General features: G+C 60.9%; 1 protein-coding gene across 3 annotated transcripts in view; it reads right to left on the bottom strand.

The window, feature by feature from the left end:
- Positions 1 to 15,846, bottom strand: part of PXDN (peroxidasin) — a 56,566-nt gene extending 40,720 nt beyond the window's left edge. For 2 of the 3 annotated variants that reach the window (XM_003125405.6, XM_005662789.3), the window contains exon 1: positions 15,192 to 15,846. In XM_003125405.6, coding sequence (XP_003125453.6) covers positions 15,192 to 15,541 — 350 coding nt within the window. In that variant the 5' untranslated portion in view covers positions 15,542 to 15,846. The remainder of the gene's footprint in view (positions 1 to 15,191) is intronic. The other variant, XM_005662787.3, reaches the window with a different exon arrangement.

The raw sequence follows: 16,147 nt of genomic DNA, 5'->3' as shown, positions 1-16,147 counted from the left end.
CCCGCCCGGGAGCCAGGCACTTGCTGAGTCCGGATGGTCACCACGCACCTGGAGGACGCCCACCTCGGGGGAGCAGGGAGGCACACGGCCCCCAGCGACACCACCCCAGGGCCACCAGCATGATCTGGGCACAGGGAACATGGCACAGACATGGAGAAAGAGGCGGGGCGGGGGCACACAGGGGTGGCTCTTCTCCTCCGGGGAGTCAGTGGCGGTAACGCAGAAGCAAGCAGACGCAGCGGGGACAAGAGACAAAGTTCACGCGCCTCCGGGTTACACCGGCCCCCCGACGCCGATCGAGTTCGCTTCCCTAATGACCTAAAAGTCTTCCATGCTTGGCCTTGCGTACACAACACGTAACTCAAATACGCGGTTTTTCCTTCCCTTTGAACACACGTCTTTGATCAAAGTGAGCACATTTGGGGCCCAAAGAATGAAACCTGCAGCCCGACCAGGAACGGAGGCGCTGGGGACACCGGCTCCTCTGAGTCTCTCTCCCGGGCCAGACGCACTTCCCAGGCATCCAGGGGTCCCGGTTCCGGCCCCTCCTGCACCCCCGCCCCCCTCGTACCTCCCCCCCGCCCCCTCTGAGCTCTGAGCCTCCTGAGGGGCCGACAGCACAGCCTGAGGTCTCAGCCCCACTGCTGGCTGTCCTGCCTCCGTACCTAGTTCTTGTGGCCCAGAGATGCCTGTCCCAGCTCAGTCTGACCGCAAGTCACTGGCCAGCATGCTGACTGACTGTCACCGCTCTGGTGTCCAGTGGATCCAAGCCGCTGCAGCCAGAGAACCAGGGTCATGAGACACTCAACAAGCACCCCTGCCGCAGCCGTCAGGGCCCTGGGGGAAAAGAGCCAATGGGAGTCAGTGTGTGCACGTGTGCATGTGCACGTGGGCGTGTGTGCATGTGCGAGTGGGCGTGCGCTTGTGTGCATTGTTCTTGTGCACGTGTGTGTAGAGGCAGACTGAGGCTGGTTTAGTGGACACCCGTGGGCCCCGGGCAGGTCCACAGTCCACGGGGTGGGCTGCCGGCTGATCCAAGGGCACCGGCTCTCTCCCCCCTCAAGTCCTTCAGCGCGTGCTGTGGGGCTGATCTGCTTTCCCCAGAGGCTGACCTGAAAGTCCACCTTCTCTAAAACCACCTTCACAGAGGAGTTCCATTGAGGCTCAGTGGTAACGATCCCGACCAGTATCCATGAGGACGCAGGTTCGATCCCTGGCCTCACTCAGTGGGTTAAGGATCCAGTGTTGCCGTGAGCTGTGGTGTAGGTCACAGATGAGGCTCAGACCCCTCATGGCTGTGGCTGTGGCGCAGGCTGGCAGCGGCAGCTCTGATTTGACCCCTAGCTTGGGAACCTTCATATGCTGTGGGAGCAGCCCTAAAAAAAACTTGAAAAAAGGTTTCACAGAAACCTCTAGAATAAGGTTTAAGCAATATCTGGGCACTGTGTCCCAGCCAAGGTGACACATGAAACTAACCATCACAGACACCGAGGCCGAGATGGACCCTCCTTGTTACAACAGACATTATAATTTAAACAACGGACGGGGCTGAGGTTGTTCTTACAGAGACAGACAGAGTTTGTTCTTTGAGTTCAGCAAAATAAACAGATAAATCACGTTATCCCACTGGGCCCGCGTCCAGACTTAGCTAACCGGCCGCAGAAAGTCCTGTCCCCTCAGCATGAGCCAGCCCAGGAAGCAGATTCCAGGCGCTACCAAAACAGATGCATTTTTGCCTGCTGCTTTGCTAAAAGCCTCACATCAGGCTAGTTTTAGTTGCCTCCACAGAGGAAATGGATCAAAACAGAATCAACAAAGACTGAGGCACATTCTCACCCTCCACCCCAGGGGCTCCCGAGCACCTGCCGTGGGAGGCGTCCTGCAGACCCCGAACCTGAGACCCAGAAAGCAGGTACACAGCCCAATTAATCACCGAGATGAGGAGACGACAAGGTCAGGGAGCTAAAGGACCAGGACCCAGGAGTAGGGCAGGTGAGAGGCACGGACGGCCGCCGACAGGTGGATCTGAGGTGACCCGTCAGGAGAGGCTTTGGAGGGACCTCGGCACAGTCCCAAAGTCAGCCCTTCGCCAAGGTGGCCCCTCTTGAAACTTGCGCTTCGCCGTCACTAAGGCGACTCCGTGCTACCAGCCCGGCCGGCCTCTCCTGATGTTCAGACGGATGTGCTGGGCCGCCGCCGTCCTTCTCCAGGGAGAAAGAGCGCCCCCTGCGTGTCCTGACCTGGGTTTTCTCCAGCCCCAGATACCAGCTCGGCAGCAACCTGGAAAGAGCTGAGAAAACCATGGCTGCAGACGTTTCCCTCTCAGGACCCGTTGGGAAAGGCGGCTCGACGCAGGCCCCGAGGAACCGCGCCAGGACGAGATGGCGGCTCCCCGAACAAAGGCGAAGTTGGATGCAAGAGCCAGTGCACTCTGAGCTTAGGAGAAGAGAGGCCTGGGTCTCAGAAAGCGTTGCCAGGAGTTCCCCCTGTGGTGAAACGGGAGCAGCTGAGAACAGGTTCAATCCCAGGCCTGGGGGTTAAGGATCCGGTGCTGCCGCAGCCGCGGCTTAAGTCGCAGTCACGGCTCAGATTTGATCCCTGGCCTGGGAACTCCACAGGCTGCAGGGCAGCCAAAAAAGAAAGAAAGAGAAAGGGTTTGCCAAGCTATCTGCTTTCTATCTGCCCTGCAGCTGGGCTTCCAACCCCACTCCTGGACCACAGAGGGTGGGAAGGAGCAGGGCCAAGGCTGCGTCAAGACAGAGGCCCAGCTCCACCTGCACTGCCTGCACCGCCCGGTGGGCCTCCCCTTGCAGCAGCAGGTCTGCAAGTCTCAGCACCAGCACCTGATACTTGGCAAGGACTCGGCAAGGGGGGGCGGGGCAGAGGGGGACCAAAGAGACGGGCAGATGGGCGGGCAGGTGGGTGTGTGGATGGGCGGATGTATGAACGGATGGAGGGCTGGACGGACAGATGAATGGATGGACGGTCATGAATCAAAGGGTAGACGATGCATGGGTGGGGGACCGATGCACGGGAGGGTGGGTGGGTGGGTGGACGATTACACAGCAACAAACACACGCACAAGAAAACAAATGCTCACGGTCGATCAATATTTGGCCGCCCATTGCCACGCCAACACAAACACCCCGCAGGTCGGAATAAGCAACAACAATGACTAACTGCGTCCACTTCGACGGCTATTTTTAAAAGTTGAACTGCTGCGACCCAGCTGGTCATGGACTTTTTAGAAATGTTGTTTCATTCCAGGAAGCGACAAGCCTGATCTGGGCTCCCTTCCTGGGCTTTTCCTGTGACCAGGAAAAGAAGCATAAACCTAAGACATACTTCAGATAAGGGTGTTTGCTCCTCGGGTGACACGCGGTCTCATGCTGCAGGCCTACTGCTCTCTTTCCTTCCTTTTCTTTCTTTCTTTTTAGGGCCGCACCTGAGGCACACGGAGGTTCCCAGGCTAGGGCTCCAGTCAGAGCTGTAGCCGCCGGCCTGCACCACAGCCGCAGCAACAGGGGATCTGAGCCGAATCTTCGACCTACACCACAGCTCACGGCAGCGCCAGACCCTTAACCCCCTGAGCGAGGCCAGGGATCGAACCAGAAACCTCAGGGTTCCCAGCTGGATTCGCTTCCGCTGTGCCACGACGGGAACTCCCTATTTCTTTCTGAGTCAAGATACTGCAGGTTGTGCGGGTGGTATCTTCCCCCCAGCAAAGGAAAATATCAACCCAATCGAGGCAGAAGCACAATCTCCCCGTCGGCCCCTCATCCCGCCTCTTGTTTAGAGTCACTCCGAATGTCCCCTTTCATTGTCCTAACGCTCAGCAAAGAATGAACGCTAGATCTGCGCAGGAACGGCGTTTCGAGAAAAGTTGGGCAGGGCGGAAATCCACATTTATGCCTTTCCCGGGTCCCAGGACCATTAAGAGCAGCTTGCGATGCTGCCTCACTAGGCAACTGAGACGCCTCTGAAACATGTGGGATTGGTCTGTGAGAGAAAACTGCCTACCAGGCACTGCAAACTAGCTTAGTGGCATTTCCTGTGTGCATCGCAGTATCTGCTCCAATTAAAGGCAGTGCCATGATGGAAGAGCAGAACCGCCGCGCCCTGGGAGCCCCAGCCACCCGTAGGGCGTCCCTCCTGCTGCCTGGCCTCCCCGCCCAGCGGGGGAGCGGGGTCCCTCGCCGGGCACAGCCCACACTGGGGTTCAAGTCTGCGGGGCCAATCAAGCCAGCTGGTGATGACACAACCACGGCCGTGGGGGCAGGACCTTCACACGTACCCCTGCCCTGCGCCTGAGATGCCCCCGCGGGTGGAAGCCCAGGCTTCGAGGGCGAGAACCCCGCCGGGACTGCATGGACGCGGTGCGCTGCAGCCAGGATGGCCCAGGTGACCCTCGGCCGGACGGCTGCGTCCAGGGACAGCCCCCCTCGTTAACCCTGCCCGGGGGCCATGGTGCGACCCCAACTCGGCCGATCCGTCTCCACCGCTCAGCACCCAGTGGCCGGTCCGTCTTCACCGCTCAGCACCCAGCGTGCGATGTCTCCACGCAGTAGGTTCCTCCTGACACTTTATAAATAATGACCAAATTTAACGACTTTGAACGTGAGGGACTCAAAGGCAAGACCCCTTCTCCTCTGAGCAGTTTGGGTAGAGATTCTAAGTGTCCCAGGATTGGAGGGGCCCGCCGGCTCCTAACTAACCCTGAGCCCCTGGAGCCGATCCCGGGAGGACACAGTCACCCCTTTCCAGGAGTCCGGGTTTGAGAATCCCCCCCCCTCTTGCTCAAATCTACTCGAACCCCACACCCATGCCGATGCCACCTTCGCGGTCAGACAGGATCTCGACCAGCAGGACATAATCAAGGGTCCCTTTCAAGGTCTCTTCGGGGTTGTGCTGTCCGCATGTTTTGTGCCTTTTCTTGGGGACTTTGCTGTTTAAAATCGCCCCGAGCATGGGGCTGATGGGCTGGCTGGTGTCAGGGCTCTGAGGCGAATCACGGGGAATTCATGTGTGGCGCCACCTCCTCCAGGTATGAGCCGTGTGCTGGCGCCCTGAGCCCCTGGGCCGGGAACCAACAAGACACGTTAAATAAGGCATTTGAACCAGGCTGTGTACTGACCGGCCGACGACAGTGTCGTGACCAGCACCTCGCTGGACCCTAGCCCTCCCAGAAGCAAGGTTCCTGGTCACTTGCTGTCTTCTCAAGGACCTCAGAGACCCCAACTTTGCAATTAAGAATCAACCTTCAGCATGGCCTCCGGGGACAGGGCTGAGCTGGGGACCTCCCAGCCCCTCCCTAAGGTGGCAACAGCCCAGCCAGAACGGCCACCATGGGGCAGAGCCCACACAAGAAACTGGCCACAGGAGCCACGGGATCCAACATAAAGATGGGGCCGGGCAGGAGCCTGAGATGGACCCACAGCCGGTGACAGGTGCCATTCTCAGGACCTGCTCAGGCCAAGGCCTCCGGAGAAAAATCCGTCAAAGCGCAGCTACCAAGCGAGAACGCACAGGTGCACGCACGGCACTGCCAAGGGCAGGAGTCAGGGTGCCCTGGGGCCGTGCCCCCAGGGTGCAACACACACTCGCCTCCCTCGGCTGGATGTGCACCTTGGCCCGACGTGACCTGATGGTTCTGAGGAGCTGGGCTGGGCCGAGGACGCCTGTCCAGGAAGGAAACGAACAGGAAAAGCCAGGACGAGCAGACCTGCCCCAGTGCGGACTGAGCCTGCAACGTGCCCAGATGGGTTTAAGGCAAATACTCCAAAGAAAAAGCTGCATGAAGGCATTCTGAGGTACTGTTTGCAGTAGCAGAAAGGGGGAAACAAAGAAATGACCCATAAAAGTAATTTGATTCAATAGAGTTGGTGATTACACAAAATAAATAGGACGCGGCCGCTGACCACAAGGGTGCAGAGTTCTGATTGCTGCGCAGACGCCGGGCATCCCCCGCAGCCCAGCGTAGAGCACAGGACAGGACGGAGGTCCCCACCCAATGTTTGGAAATAGGCAGGCAGGTGGCCAGGGAAAGGCGATCCAGAGAGAGGGATAGGTCCACGGAGACCCAGACACAGGTGGCCACAGAATCCAGCCACAGGCGACACGGACAGAGGGGCAGAAGTGGGCCGACCCTCGGCCCCACCAGCGGCTCCGCGTGTGCTCACACGGCCATCTGGGTTCCTGAGGACAAGCCCAGTCGGCAAAGGGTCTCCGCCAATTACAGAAACGTGCGTCACTTATTCTGCTGCTCTAATCTAGATTGTCACATTTTCCACCATGAACAAGCACAGCTTGCAGAAAACTTTTAAAACATGTTGCAGAAGGGAAGTAAAGGGGCCAGGGCACCGAAGTGGGCAGCAGGGCAGGTTGCACCACCTCCTCGCAGCGCGTGGAGACAAGATGCCAGCCTCTCGCGGTGGGAACAGCTGACCTGCCGACACAGCCCACCAAGGAGGGAGAACCACGGCGGGTGGAGGGAAGGCAGGGCCGCACGTGCAAAGGCCCCGCAAACCCGCACACAGCTCTAGTGGCTGCACGTAAACAGGAGGCGCAGGCTCGCGTCCCAGCAGCGGCCACGGGCCTTTACACCCAAGCGAGAGCCTCAGAAACACAGCCCACTCTGGTGCCCAGAGGCTAAGGATGCAGCGTGAGACGGGGGTCCCCTCAGCGCTCCTTCTGTGATGGCCCACGACCCCAAACCCAAATCTGGGAAGTCCTCAGCTGAGCACCTGGCTGGTAAGAAGGTGGCTGTGACCCACAGCGACACCCACAGAGGCTGTTCAGTAGCCACCACAGGTGATCACGCAAGGGCACCACCTGTCCAGCAGGAAAGTTCAAAATGCAGTTTCCCTTCTTGGACAGGCCCTAAACAACATTCTCCAGAACCTGGCATCCAGGTGGGGACAGGTGACCAGAGCCCACCATGCCACGTGAGCACACGTGACGTGTCCCCTTGTGGCAGGTGATGCGCTGGATCGGCCCCCTGCTCCATCCCTGCTGGAAGCCCGGGGACAAGAACAGCAGAGCCACCAGGAGGACGGAGCCTGGGTCCTGGATCCCTGGCAGCGCACTGATGCCTTAAAGAGCCAGACAGGAAGTAACCTGGGGAGTCCCAACCTCCCAGCTCTGCCTCTGCGGTCAGAAGGCAGCCCAGCCCCAAGGTGGACGAAGGGCACAGCGTGTTCAACACAGACCGCCCGCCGCAAACGCCACTGTCCCTGGGCGTGGGCTGTAGACCCTGGCTGAGAGCAGAGCCTCTGGTGACAGCTGCTCAGTGACAACATGTGCCTGGATGCCATGTGAGGGGCAGGCCCTCACATGGCCTCAATCCGCCGAGGTTCCGCATGTTCATTGCAGCAGCTGAAATTAAATCCCGCCGCAGAGACACGGCCATCCCAGAGGCAGCTGGAAAACAGCAGGGCTGAATAATTCTTAACTTACTTTCATCTAGACTTGGGCATGCCAATGCACTGTTTTATTTGCTACCACTGTTAGAAAGTTGCAGAATTGAATAAGGTTTCACAAAATTACCTCCACGAAAGTGAGTGGGAACATCTGAATAAGACGGGAAACGGATCAGATTTACTCTCCGGTCTGACACAACCAAAAAGCTGGGAAAACACAGGAAACAACTGTTTTCAAGATACTGTACGTCGGTCACAGCCACAGACTCCCTCCCTGAGGATGAAACGCGAAGGAGGTGAGCTCCGAACCACCCAGGCTGCTGCCCGAGAGGCCACACTGTGAGGCCACGGGCCTCACGGGACAGCTGAGTGCCTGGGACAGAGAGGCCGCCAGGCCCCCGGCGCGTCGAGCGCTCAGCGCAGCAGTGCCTGTGCAGGCGAGAAGGATCAGAGCAGAAATCGACAAAACGGAGAACGGAAAAACAACAGAGAAAAATCAATGAACCCAGAAGTTGGGTTTTTGCCGAGGCCAACGAAGCTGAAAAACCTCTAGGCAGACTGACGGGAAAAAACCAGAGAGAAGACACACACGTCTAATGGCAGGAACGAGAGCGGGCAGCGCTACGGATTCTCAGCTGCTCCGAGGATGACAAGGCAAGGACTCCAGGGACGCGGCCCGGCCGCGGACACGGCCCCCAGGACATGGCCCCCAGGGACCCCCCGGGATGCGGCCCCCAGGCCCCCACCCACCCCTGCCCAGGGAGGAACAGCCCTGAACAGCTCTTTGTTCCCTGAAGAATCTAAAGTCAACTTTAAGACCCTCCCACAAGGCCAACCCCAGCCCAAGGCCATCCAAGAAGAACGCGGGGTGTGGGCTCCCCACCCCTTCAGGGTGTCCAAGAAGACCGCCGTCCACGCACCCTCCTCGCCGCACCCCTGCACCCTGGACGGGACGCGACACGACGGCAGGCCGTGCTGCGCTCACTGTGAGGCCAGATCTACCCGATACGCAAACCAGACAAAGACATTCCAGGAAAGGAAAACAAAGCCCAGGATCCCTGGTGGACACAATCCGTGTCCAGCGAGGCAGAACACAGGGGCAGGGCCGCGGGGGCGCAGCCGCGGGGGCGGGGAGGTCCCTTATCCCGACGGTGGCCACGGCTTCCCAGGGCTGGACGCGTCCACACGGCCCAAGGGCCCCGCCACCCTCAGCTCCCACCTTCCCGTGAACTGAGCCTCCCCGCGGCGCGTCCCTCCCGGTGAACCCTCATCCAGTTGAGGCTCAGAGGGCGGAGCCAGCCCCCGCTAAGCCGCTCCCCCGGCCTCACTGCACAGCAAAAGGCTGTGACCCCGAGGGCTCCGCAGGCTGGGAGCACACAGCCTGGTCCCACACCAGCCACCCTGCGGCCCTGCTCCTGGCTCCCCGGGGCCAGGCATCAGGACACCCGCAGGCAGGTCTCTTCTCTCCTCCGTGAGCCGAGTATCGGGGGGGAGAAGCCACCCCTAACGAACGGCTGGAGCAATCCCTAGCAGACGAGGTCCTGGGAGCCCGGGGGACAGAGTCTGACCCTGTCCACCAGCTTCTGGGGGTCCGTGTCGCCTCTTCTCTCCACCTCGGGCAGCTGGGAAGCAGGAGCGAAAGGCAGCCTCCAAGAGGCGGACACTCGTCCGTCCGCGGACAGTGGACCCGGCCCCGAGCCAGGAAGAGGGGCTGAGACTAACTCCCGCCGCAGCGGACACAGCCTCACAGAACGGCCTGGCCAGGCGGCTGAGGTCACACGGCGATCGGCTCGGGCCTCAGCCGTGCCGGGCGTGGACGGGGGTCGTCTAAAGAACAAGCGAGGCACCGGCAGCGAGCAGCACCAATTCTACTTTTCAAGGTGACCGTCGACAGAGAAAACCCACACCACGGGAACTGCCAGCTTAGAATGATCCTAAGCTCCGGAGGACACTACTTTAGACACAAAAAAGCCCTCCCTCACTCCCCGACACGTGTCTGTCCACGTCTGAGTGCCGCCGCACGTGGCCTAAGTTACCTGTTCAATCAGGGAGCGGCCAGCCCACAGAGGGACACAGAGTAACCCAGAGGCCCAACTGACTCTTTCAGCATCAAATCAGCGGTGTTTCATCACTTTTAAACTGAATTCACCCTTCTGCTGTTTTCTTTCTCTGTCCCACTTCCCTCGGTGTGATGATGTCTGGGTCCCCCCATGTTGCTGCCAGTGGTGTTACTTTGTTACGGCTGAGTCGTATTCCATTGTGTATATGCACCATCTCCTTTATCCATTCCTCTGTTGGTGGGCATTTAGGTTGTTAGCATGTCTTGGCTGTGTATACAGTGCTGCAGTGAACACGGGGGTGCATTTACCTTTTCAAACTATGGTTTTCTCCAGACAGACGCCCAGGAGTGGGACTGCTGGGTAATATGCTAGTCCTACATTTAGTTCTTTTTTTTTTTGCTTTTTAGGGCCGCACCTGCAGCATAGGGAGGTTCCCAGGCTAGGGATCAATTCAGAGCTACAGCAGCCGGCCTACACCACAGCCACAGCCACGCAGGATCCGAGCCCATGTATGCGACCTACACCACAGCTCACGGCAATGCCAGATCCTTAACCCACTGAGAGAGGCCAGGGATCGAACCTGCAACCTCCTGGCTCCTAGTCGGATTCGTTTCTGCTGCGCCACAGAGGGAACTCCCTCTAATAATTACTGATGTTGAGCATCTAATCACAAGCTTTTTGGCCAGACACAAAATCACGAATACACGGAATCTAATGACACAAGAAAAATGATACAAAAGGACTTATTCACAAAACAAAAATAAACTCGGGTTTCGAAACCAAACTTAGGGTCACCAAGGCGGATACGTCGGGGGAGGATAAGCCGGGAGGACGGACCGGCATATACCCGCTACCGTACACAAAACCGCCAGGGAACGCGCACCTCCTCTCGGCCCAGGGAGGCCTCCTCCGCGCGCTGCGCAGCCTGCGCGGGAAGGGCCCTGAGGAAGAATGGGCGCTTGGGTAACTGACCCGCCGGCTGCACACCTGAAGCTACGGCAACACTGGAAGCCAATTACATGCCAATACACTTAAAATTAGGAAAAAACAAAAAAAATAAGTTGACTTCACCCAAAACTGTATTTTTAAACAAGTCACCCCAAAAGTTTGAAACGGTCATGGTTAACATGCGCATCGAACCTGGACCCTGAAGTCAAGAGGCCTGACCTGTGGGGCCCAGAAGGCTCGCAGCCCCCAGGGGCCCAGGGTGGGCAGGAGACAGCGCAGCCGGGCCCGAGGCCAGCCCTGGGTATAGCCCCGAGCCCGGCCGCAGACCCCGACAGCCCCCTTCCTTCCCCGTGGCAGCCACTCCAGTTTCCCCCATCGGCAAGAGCTTGAGAAAGAGCTGGGCACCTCCAACCAGCAAGACAGAAACCCCACTTGGCCAAAGGGAACCCCTGTGCGGGGCCTCCCACCTTCAGCGGCGCTCACGCCAGGGACAGGCCACTCCGGACACCCGGCCTCCGTCACTGCTGTGCTGACATCTCGCCCTGGACACTTTAACGGGAGCAGCGGGCCGCTCTGGTCTGCTGGGCCCGGCCGCCCCTGCATCCAATAGGAAGCCCTGTGTGCCTCCCGGCGACACGCCCTCATGTCATCGCGCAGAGCAGATTCAGTCCCTGGCTCCAAAGCCCCAGGCCCAGTCCGATGGGCAAGACCTCCCCCACCCGAGGCTCCGTGGGGACAGTCAGAGGGTCCTGGGGGTCCCCAGAACTCGTGCTTGGGACGAGTCACTTGCTGCCCTCGGGGCTGTTGGAAGGGAAGCGGCGGCTGCCCACGTCCCCACGAAGGGACGCCGAGTCACAGAATGGAGGGGGCGGCCGCCAGAGCGCCCAGCGGAGGAAGCTGCCTCTGGCCAAGGCGTCCGGACCCAGGATGAGCCTCGGCCACATGGATCCTGTCACGGGGACCTGTGCTTTCTTCTTACAACTATCGTCTTGAGTCCTGGATTCGGTAAAAACTCAAAGGAGGGGCCTTTACAGCCGACCAGCTGCAGCCCCCCAGGAGCTCATCCAGCCGCAGCTCCAAGGCACGTGTTCAGGCATAAATCTGTTGAACGGAGCCAGGACGTGCTCCCCGAGGGCTGCCGTCAGGCACGGCAGCGGCGGGGGGGGGCCTCTGGCTGCTTCCTCAGGTCATCGAGGTCCCTCTTCTGAACACAGCACCTGGGCGCCAGAGACCTCTGCGTGGCTGGGGACACCACAGAGCCGTTCCCGGTGCAAGGAGGTAGCTGGCCCACCACCACTTTGGAAAGACGAGAGACCAGTATTTAAAGACTCCAAAAACATCCCTCGGCGCCTTCCAAATGCGCGGGAACTGTGACCATACAGATCTGACTTCGTCCCACCTGGGAGTTTCAAAGGAGAGCTCGGCTTCATGTGCGTCCAAGTCCGCAGCTCAAAGGCCACTGTCCCCGCTGGGTACCGGTGACCTGCAGAGACCGGCCGCCGGATGCTGCTCACATCTGCCGACCTTGTAGCACCCCACCCAGGGCGGGCAGAGAGACCAGTCCTCCAGGGCCGAGCGCGTCCTGCAGGATGGTCCCTGAGCCCCAGGAGGACGGGGCGGGGGGGCGGATGCTGAGCGGCAAGAGACGCCCTCCTGACCCAGAAGATGCCTCCCTCCGCCCGCCTCACCTGGAGCGAAGGGGAGCTGGAGGAAAACCCCACCCTCCCAGCAGCCAGGCTCTAGAAGCTTCCATGGAGGCTGAGGGTGTGAGGTGTGACTCAGGGGCTGGTCTCCAGGGACAAAGGCAAACGGTTAAGTGGCCTGAAGACTGTCGACCTAGGAGTCAGGTTCCACAGGGGGCCTGCAGGAAGGACTGAGTGTGGCTGTGGCCCAGCGGCTGTCCACTCACCCAGGGCCAGCCTCCTGCAGTCCCACAGGGCCAGTGCGACTGGACGGTCACCTCCCTCACCCGCTAGTGGACCGGGGGCTCTGAGAGGCGGGATCTGGAAGACACACAGGCCCAAACACACAGGTCAGCAGAAGCTGATGGATTTGGGAGCAGCTGTCTGGTGGGCTGACCATGACACCAGGGGACAGGGCACCCCCTGCCTGCTGTGGGGCCAGTTCACACCCCCCCAGGGCCACCCCAGCCCGCGTCCCCAGGCTCCCTCCGACACCAGGGTTTCCTGTCCCGTGGTCGGCAGTGGTCGGCAGCCAGGGACCTCTGAGGAGCACGTGAGGATGTGCCCTCCCCAAAGGTCCAGAGTGAGAGAGGGGACAGGAAGGGGGCAGAGCAGAGGTGCCACACAGTGTGTTTTAACATTAGCTTCTTAATCACCCTGGGGACAAACGCCTACAGTAGTGTTAGGCAGAAAATACTCAAAATTTAAACAAATATTTCTTGCAAAGCTTCTGGGCTGCAGAGCACGGCTCTGGACAGTGAGGAGAGGACTCGGGACCTCAGGGCGTCTGGCCGCCCTTCATTCTGGAACACCTGTCCCACTTCCCAGGGTCAGACCTGAGCCACAAGACACTCCTGGGCCATCATTTCTGAAGCCCCAACCACGGAGCTGTTTTGCCCACTCTTGGCCCCATGTGGACAAGTCTGTTTTCCCAGCGATTCCCATTCAATCTTGGGGCGTGGGGGCAGGGGGCCGGGGAGCAGAGGGTGGAGTGATGCTGAGCAGCCCCCCTAACTCTGGGGCCGGGTCCTACGAAGTCCCCACTTTCCACCAAGCCTTGTTTCTTTTTTTAATAGAGAGGAATCGCATACTAGCAGATGCATGAGAACAGACACCTCGGAGAAAAGCCGAAAGTGAAAACATTTCTGCCCCGGGAGGACCTACGGCGACATGCCTGTGCCCCACCAAGGACACGCCAGACAGTCCCCAAGCCCCGCAACGCCCCAGAGCCCGCCTGCCCTCGTCAGCACGGCTCCCTCCTGGGCCCCCCATCGCTGCCCTTCTGTGGCCGCAGTCCCAGCCGCTGGAACCCCCACCCAGGACTCAGCTCCTCCTGGTTCCAGGCCCACAGCAGCAGCAATGGGAGCTTCCTCACCCTGCGCCTGCATCTACACAGCTGTAAACGGGGTGTGTGTTCATGTCACCCGCAACCCGCTTGTTTCAGTGAGGGGTCTGTTGTGCTCCGCACCCCGCCTCCTCTCGGAGTCAGTGAGACCCAGCAAAGGCATTTCAAAACGCCCCTGAAAACTGTGAGACCCCAGGCAAAGCAGGAGGTAGAGGGGGGCTTTCTGGGAGAGAGGCCAGTGCTAAGCAGGGTCCCGTCCCTCCTACCCTGGGCTGGGGGGTCTGTGGGAACGGGAGGCTGGGGGCACCTTTTCTGTTCCGTGACACTCATTTTCTTCAATATTGTTCTTTTTGAAAAGCAATTCGGATAGGAGGGCCAAGCACAGCGCAAGCATTAGCCGTTGGCCAGATGTGAAAAATGGCTTCAGGGCCCAAGTTTTTTCCACTGACTCACTAAAGAATTAAATTACCCCATCCAGAAACCCTCCCCCGGCCTGTCTGCAAGTCCTTTTCTTCAGAGCCCCATGCGTCTGGCACCCCCGCCTCCACAGGGGAAGGAACAGAGTCGCAGGCTGAGCGCAGGCCCCGCCAAAGACCCCAAGGAAGCTGCCAGGAGAGTCAGCGCCCAAGAGCTGAGTGGTCCGTCCTTGTTTTAAAAGTAGGAACACTGACCGCCCACTTCCTGAATAGTTCACTCAAGATTTTACAACTTTTGCAGGCTGCTCGGTGGTGCCAAAAGCACTCCTGCTCAGCCAAGAAAAGTGGAAACTATTTTTGGCATTCAGAGGGCAGCTGCAGGACGCTCGGTACGGTCGGCGCCTGAAGCGCAGGCGGCCTTTTCAGATTCTGAAAATTTCTCATCCGAGTCGCGGGCGAACAGCTCGAGGCCTGCAGCCCCTCGGCGGCATCCCGGGCCGGCGACCTCCTCTAGCCGGGCGAGAGCGCGATGCTCGGTGCCACTGGAGCGCCGACTCTCCGATGGCACCGCCGCGGCGCGCCCTGGCTGGCGACAAGAGCGGCGATGGGTCCCAGGCGCCAACCCGCTCGGACCCCGACTCTGTCCACCCCCCGGCCAGCCGCGCCGCGCCACAACTCGGGGAGGGACCCGCACCGCGGCCGCTCCCGGAGCTCGGCCCCGCTCTCCCGCGGCGCAGAGCAAGCCCGAGAGAAAACCGTGCGCCCCGCAGGGCTCGCGACTACCCGGGCAGGAGGCTCCCCGCGCCCCGGCCGATGCGGGGACGTGGGGGCGCTGCCGCCGTGGGTCACGGAGGATGCGCCCGGGAGGCTCCCCCAGTGCGGGGGCGGGGGTACCGCGCCCAGGGAGGACCGGGAAACCGGAGCGGGAACCGCCGAGTGGGAGGAGGGGAAGGAGGGGAGGGGGGAGGAGAGGAGGGGGGAAGCGGAGGAGGGGGCGCGGGGCGCGGGGAGGAGAGGGGCCCGGAAAGGGGCGGGAAGGGGGCAAAGGCGAGCGGAGGACGGCAGCGAGCAGGACCGGGCCGGGCGGGGCGGCCGGGCTTCCCCCGCCTGCTCCCAACAACTTCCCCGTCCAGCGGGGATTCCGAGCTCCGAACAAAGGCGGCTCCAGAGGCGGCGCGCGCTGCGCTCAGGTCCGCCCCCCGTGCCCCGGCCAGGGCGGACAAAGGCCCCGCCGCACCATCCTCCCTCCCGGACCCCGGACCCCGGCCCTCGATCCTCCCGCGCGCCTTGCCCCTCGGGGCCCCGCGCCCCGCCGCACTCACAGGATGGACGTCTGCGGCGCCACGGCGGGCACGGCCTCCAGCAGCAAATGCATGCAGCGCACGGTGGTGCGGAAGCACAGGCAGCGGCTAGGACACCCGTTGCCCGGCTTTTGGGCGACCACGGCCAGCACCCCCCAGCAGCAGCACATCACAAGCGCCAGCAGGCAGGGGCGCGCGGGACGCGCGGGGTGCACGGCCATGGCCCACGGCGCGCAGGACACGCGGACACTCGGACCGATCGTGAGGGCCCGGCGCGTCGGCTGCCGGCTCTGGACTGCGCCCTCCCGCCGCCCAACTGCGGCCCACGTCCCAGCTGTGCGCGGGGGGCGGGGGGCGCCAGCTGTGCACATGCGCGCGGCTCCTCCCTTCCCACCCCCACCTCCCCAAGGGCCGGGGCGGGGCGAGGACCTCCAGCCGTGCGTCCGGCTGCGGCGCCCCCTTCCCAGGGCTGCCTGGGGTGCCGTGTGGAGGCCAGGTTGGGCCCCCAAGTTCCAATCCCAGGTCTCCGCCCACGATCTGGGGCCTAAGCCAAGTTTGCTTCACGTCCTCTGGCCGCCGTGTCCGCACTATGCGAGAGGGTTTTTGTCCTTTTATAAAACACGTTGGGAGCGCCGGCAAGTCCCAGGCAGGATTCCAAGGGCTTGCTCTGTCTCTCTGTCTCTTAATCTCTGTCTCTTAATCTCTCTCTGTCTCTATCTCTTTCTGTCTCTCTCCCTTAATCTCTCTCTGTCTCCGTTTCTCTTTCCGTCTCTCTGTCTCCCCCCCCCCACCCCGCTCTCCTTGTCTGTCTAACACACAGACACACTCTGCTGCAGGATTAGAGCCAGGCTGCCGGGCTCCCCGGCGGAGCCCCTGAGGCCTGGTCACTGCCCAGGGCTGTGCACTGCTGCCCCCAGGACTGTTAGGAGGCAGCGCTGGACCAGGTGGACCCTCATGGACCTTTGGTTTCTCCCCTG

Source organism: Sus scrofa, chromosome 3 (assembly GCF_000003025.6).
Source record: "Sus scrofa isolate TJ Tabasco breed Duroc chromosome 3, Sscrofa11.1, whole genome shotgun sequence".
Lineage (NCBI taxonomy): Eukaryota > Metazoa > Chordata > Mammalia > Artiodactyla > Suidae > Sus > Sus scrofa.
The sequence above is the reverse complement of the archived record's forward strand: the minus strand, read 5'-3'. Positions and strand labels throughout refer to the sequence as shown.